Below are 6,000 nucleotides of genomic sequence, written 5' to 3'. Positions count from 1 at the left end.
TAAAATAAACACACACACAAACACATAGACACAGGGTCCGAAATTAACTGTTTGACTCACCGGCCAAGGTGGCAGGTAGATGAAAAAAATCCCGGGCAACATATTTTTTTACTGGCCAAAAATAAAGAAATTGTGTTTTTGTGTCCCATACATACACATCTGTTACAGTACATTTAATTGAGAAGGCATTATGGTCTGTTTAATCAATAACAGATTTAAGTCACTGATTTGATCATTTCATCAGATCAGGAAGTTGAGAAATTGTAAAAAATTAAATATTTGCTGGGCTGGCCTTTATTATTTTTTTAAATGTATTATTTGTAGGCAGTAGTTCCCAGACAACCCCAACCCCAATTGGTAATATTGTGTGTTTGGATAACCTGCTGCTGTAACGTCAAAATTTTCCAGTTTGGGATCAATAAAGTAATTCTATTCTATTCTATTCTATTCTAAAAAGATACACATTTCAGGAACTACTCCAGCCATTGATAATGATGTTATTGATGTTGGACATTTAAAACGTGCAGCCGAGGAACAACGTAAATAACGGCATGAATTTCAGGATTTACCTTAATTATACCGAATTTCCCCCTGGGATTAATAAAGTATTTCTGATTCTGATACTGATTTTATTGTCTCAAAACAATTACATATATTAAGTAAATATAAGATGATAGCTTTTATTGAATGCCAAAAAAACACAGACTTTGTGTATTTTTGTTTTCATTATGTTTATTATCACTGTTAAATTATTATTTATGCTTCAAGAGGCAGCAACAGTTATTTATATTTACCTCAATGCTTCCAATTCAAAATGAAAAGTATGACTTTTTTTCTTTTCCTTCATTCTTTTGTCCTGGATTATTTGATCACTTGTTGTTTCTTTCTTTTAAAAAATCAGCAATAAATAAAACATTTCATTTCCAACAGATTGTCCATGTGATGTAAGACATCTGTAGCTAATGTTGTGAAATTAATGCAAAATAATAAATAATATAATAATAATAATAATAATAATAATAATAAGTGTGTGATTTTTGGACTCAACCCAGGGGTGTTTAATGTGATGTGTCAGTAGAAGAAAAGTTTCGTTTCATAAGAAGCCCATAGGTTCAGTGGATGAGCTCGTTTTCGACACCGCGTTACACGGACACAAGGGCGGAGTCTGTCTCCTTTTGAATAGGTTAAAAGCACCTAGGTAAGTCAAACAACTTCTCAACAAGACAGCAGACTTCAGACTAGAACATAAAAACGATTTTGGTCGCTATCTGTCAAATTAAACGTCTTTTGCAACCAGTTTTGATCCCATTCGGACTCCGTATGCATTCATTTCGATGTACGCTGTTTGTAAATACAAGCAAACCCTGCGTGACGTAGCCTCATTCTGTGTACATGGGTAATGTAGTCAATGTAGCAATATCCTTGAGCAAAAATTCTCGCCAGAAAACTACAACGCCCACACGTCCTAGATCTTCACTTCCTGGACTCTTATAATCTGCCGGTGGGACACTCACATGCGACTGACAGTTCTGCTTCAAGCCGCTTTGGAAGGTGAATAACGAAATATAAAGTTTCACACAACGTAAGCGACGTTTCAGGTGGTTTAAATGTGTTTTATATTTACAACGTCTCTCAGTGTTAACGCTGCTACAGCTGGGAAAGTGGCGGTTAAGCGGCCAAGCTAACAGAAGCTAGCATCACAGAAAACAACAACACAACAACACAACGTAAGTCAGAGAGCATCTTTGTTTAGATAACATGTTTAAAGGCGGTAATAGTAAAAGTTAAGTATGAACAACGTAACTTTTAAACAGTTTTTAACGTTTAACGGTTATTAACGGCTCTGGAGATAACTTGTGTAACCTCTTAACCATCTACTGTATACTATTATATATTTCAGACACATAGGTTCATATCATCATAAAAAAATAGAATAAATGTAAATACAGGACGCCAACAAAGAGATTAAATAACTACAGTTCACTATTAATTTTTTCAGAGAGACATTTGCACCAGTGTTTCCAGAAACACGAGGAATACTTGTCTGATGTTCCTACATGTCACAGGTCTGAATTGAGCGAAAATTGTGGAAAAATGTGTGTTTCTGACAATTTGAAGAGCCAAAGTTACCTTAATATCAGATTCACAATAGGGTTTGAATGACAGCAAGAATGTCCCCTTTAAAATGATACCAAACACAATATTATTAAACACTGAAACATGTCGTGAACATGATCCTAAAGCAGGATATGCACCAGTGTCTAAAATGCATTTCAGTTTGTGGGGGGTTCAGGTTCACTTCAAGAGCTGGTTTCTGTCACTCAGCTACCACTCAGGAAAGTCTATCATACCAAAATATAATCTACAGATGTGGACATTTTCAAAAACCATCACTAAGTTTTGTCACCTTGAGTGACACAGGCATCTGGTCTGGCTCATGGACTATTAGTATGGGCTCTGTTGGAGCCATGGTGGTATTTATTTAAGGTTAAGGTAGTCTGTTATATATTGGTGTTTTGGGTTATTGATTATTATATAATTTATTAGGATTGTGTTGGGTGGGGGGATGTCGGGTCACATGGGTATGGGCGGAGATGTGTTGATTTAACTCACCTGTTCACCTTTTGTTCTCAGTGGAAGAGAGGGGGTGAGCTGGGTTGCCGTATTTTTTTGTTGACCGCTATTGTTTATGAGTTAATGCACGTTATCATAAGTAAAGTTGATTATCTTTTTTCATTAATAAAAAGGTCAAACTTATTTTACGTATCACAGTATTCTTTTGAAAGCGCGTCGGACAAATACATTAGGCCCAACCTCAGCCTCTCAGCGGCTTCATCCTCAGGAAAGCCGCTATAGGCTCAATAAGAGATATTATGATTTTAACATTTTCTGAATCAATTAATCAAAACATCGATTTCTACACAAAATGTCTCAATACAGCATGAAATGTGGAGACATTATTTGTAACAGCCATTTGATTTGCACTCGTCCTTCTTGGTCATTTGAGTAATATTCCAAAAGCATTCTTATATACTACCTGTAACCTTTTTTATTTCAGCTTTACTGTAATTGCACCACAAATGAACAGAGTACAGGAAGCTGTGATTTAACATTGTGTCCATGCACATTAGAAACGTAAGTGCTAGCTGTGGAAGAGTGGATGGGTCAGTTGTCTCTCAACCAGAAGGTCTGGGGTTTGATCCCCAGCTCCTGCAGTCATTGTCAGATGTGGCAGGCACCCCAAGTTGCTCCCACTGTCGGCAGCCTATAAATGTGTATAAATGCATGCAGCAGCCTCTGCCAGCAGTGTGTGAATGTGTAGGTGTGAAAGTGCTTTGAGTGGTCAGAAGACTAGAAAAGCGCTTCACAAACTCAGGTTAATTTTCCATTTATCTATTTGGCTTGAGTACAGTTTGCAGCACATCATCATCACTCAATTTACTCCTCTGTGTCCCAGATATGTGACTTTGTCCGCCACGGTAAGGGCTTGATCAGAGCCCTATGTTTTAGGATACATGTCCTGGTAATAGTATGATCGACAGTACCATTGTTTCATTCAGCTCTAAGTATATTAATCAGCTATTTAAATCACTATTTAAGAAAAAAAAAATCTGTTTATGTCAGGAGGGAAACCTAACTAGCATCACATTTAAGTTGATTTGTCCATGTTTGTCAGGTATAGGCCGAGGCTGAAGGACCATGTCTCCTCCACGGCTCACAGGTGCTCTGCGCTCCTTCTCCAACGTCAGCAAGAAGGAGGACGTCACTGAACACCTCTGTGATCTGAAGGTGAGGCCAGTTAGTATAATATGTGGGGTATATCACCATTATGCACACTTTTAATCAGGAACAGAAATGTAAGAATCACTGATGTCAAATTGAAAGAAACTTTTATGACATAAATTATTTTAGTATTCACAGGACTGTTCCTCACCTTGCTTGAGAAAGTGGTTAGGCTAAATTCGCTTTACATTATTTAATTGATACATTTATTATGAGTGAAAATGCTGCAGCATACCTCACTGTACCAGTAGGGCAGCTTCAGCCCCCTGCGACCGACCTGATGTGGTCACAGACACACTCAAAGGCCTTCAGTACCTCTCTGAAGCGCTGTCAGCACAGAGACAAGGGGACGCCAAGTAGCCTCTGTCGTCGAAGGGAATCTCTTTCTGACAGATTTAATCAGCTATGTGATGTTCTCTGTGCACAAAGTGGAAAAGGTCTTTGTGTGTGAGTGTTGTAATATTTTATTTGAGCGGCGCAATTAATTGCAAATTCACTCGCAAAAGTTTGAATTTCTTGCGATAAAGAAACTATTAAATATAAATAATCTAAACTTTCTCACTCAGCATGTTTTCATTTCACCCATTGGATGGAGGCCCGCTCATAATGACCATAACTTTTACTCCATTTTCATACAGTCAGATACTAGCTAGCAGCTAACCTCAGATTAATCAGTTCTACTTTGGATGTGAAAATATTCTTTTGATTCATTTCAAAATCAGAAGAGACATTCTGCTAACATGAAAACTGTGTTGAATATAATGAACAGCCAATAGAGAGAAAAACTTTGCTACATGCGCTCATAAATTTGTGTTTATTTGGGGCGCCGGTAGCCTAGCGGTTAGTGTACAGAGGCTCAATTCCTCCAGACAGGCTGCTTGGGTTCAAATCTGACATGTGGCTCCTATCTCGCAAGTCGTTCCCCACTCTTTTTCTCTCCCTTCAGTTTCTGATTGTCCACTTTCCTGTATCATAAATAAATGCATACAAAGCTCCAAAATAAATCTTCAAAAAACCTGATTTTTTTAATGCAATTTTGAACAATGTTTTTGCAAATTGCATGTTGGTATTGGCTGGTCGTGCTGAACAGTTAACTATCTGTGCTACATGTAGCATAGCATCTCAGCTGGGGAGCTTTAATCTACACTAAAACTCTAACTGGTCAGAAATATCGAATAATTAAATATCAAATTACGCTTTTGTAATCTTTTTTAAATAGTCATATCAGTGCAAGATGTCTGTAATCTGCAAATTTCCCCCGAATCTCCATTGTTATCAGTCTCGGAAAACGACCCTCAAACTATAAAAAATAATCTTAAAAATCAGGGGAATGGTTTGAAAAGTGTTTTTGTGTACATGACACTCTTTCTGAGGAAGAGGTTTGAACTCTCCTGACCTCTGCTAAGTTTAGTTTTCACGTCTGGCTCAATCTTCACTGTGGACTGATTAACACTTTTGGTTCTGCCAGGTTTCATCATCAGACTTCACCAGATTCCTGAGACACATTTTTGGTTTCTGCCACTTCTCCTCTTTTGGCTTAATTGCCATTTTAGAGCCCTGTCAGTCAGTGCAGCGTCTTTTTAAAAAAATCCAAATGTACCATCTTTAAACTCTGTCAGCAGTTTGATTCCCGGATCAGTTTCCTCTTTCTGAGTTTTGAAATGAAATTTGGAGCTGTATTCAGCTGTTCACTGCCACCTGGCTCACCTCCAGTTAAATCCGCTAAGCAGAAAAAGTGCCTCCGCAGAGGAAAAGATGTGCGGAGACACTCGGAGATTATCGCTCGTGTTAGAATGCTTAGTTTAAGCAGACGTACAGAACCAGATTGTAAGAGAGTCGTTGAGGTAATGGCTCAGAGCCTGAACCCTCAGACCTGCTCAGATATGAAACCTGTCTGCTCTAATGGGAGAAAGACGCTCGTTAACGCTCGCTGTTTGATAAACTTCTGAGGATGCAGGTTTAACTACAACGGAAACATCATTTTCTATCTCTGTTTCCTCTGGTAGAATTCTCAGATACAGATACCGATAGTAGGGAGGATACCGATAAATCTTGGAAAAATATTTATAATGAAGAAGACTTTTTTTTACAGTTGAACAAAAACCCTTATTGTACAGAATAACAAAAGCACAATTTTTTACTTAGCAATTAACACTTGTAAAAATAACAGATTTTATAAAGATAATTAAAAAAAAATTAAACTATATCCAGAATTCT

The 6,000-nt window shown here is 37.7% G+C and overlaps 1 protein-coding gene across 4 annotated transcripts in view; it reads left to right on the top strand.

Annotated features, from left to right (window-relative positions):
- The first annotated feature begins 1,459 nt into the window (after window positions 1–1,459).
- Window positions 1,460–6,000, top strand: part of ascc3 (activating signal cointegrator 1 complex subunit 3) — a 138,468-nt gene continuing 133,927 nt past the window's right edge. The window contains exons 1-2 of one of the 4 annotated variants that reach the window (XM_061049534.1): window positions 1,460–1,551; window positions 3,677–3,789. In XM_061049534.1, the coding sequence (XP_060905517.1) occupies window positions 3,700–3,789 (90 nt within the window). In that variant the 5' untranslated portion in view covers window positions 1,460–1,551; window positions 3,677–3,699. Of the gene's footprint in view, window positions 1,728–3,676; window positions 3,790–6,000 lie in introns of all 4 variants that reach the window. The other 3 variants (XM_061049537.1, XM_061049536.1, XM_061049535.1) reach the window with 3 other exon arrangements.

This window comes from Labrus mixtus, chromosome 11 (assembly GCF_963584025.1).
Source record: "Labrus mixtus chromosome 11, fLabMix1.1, whole genome shotgun sequence".
NCBI lineage: Eukaryota > Metazoa > Chordata > Actinopteri > Labriformes > Labridae > Labrus > Labrus mixtus.
This window is presented reverse-complemented; position numbering and strand designations above follow the sequence as displayed.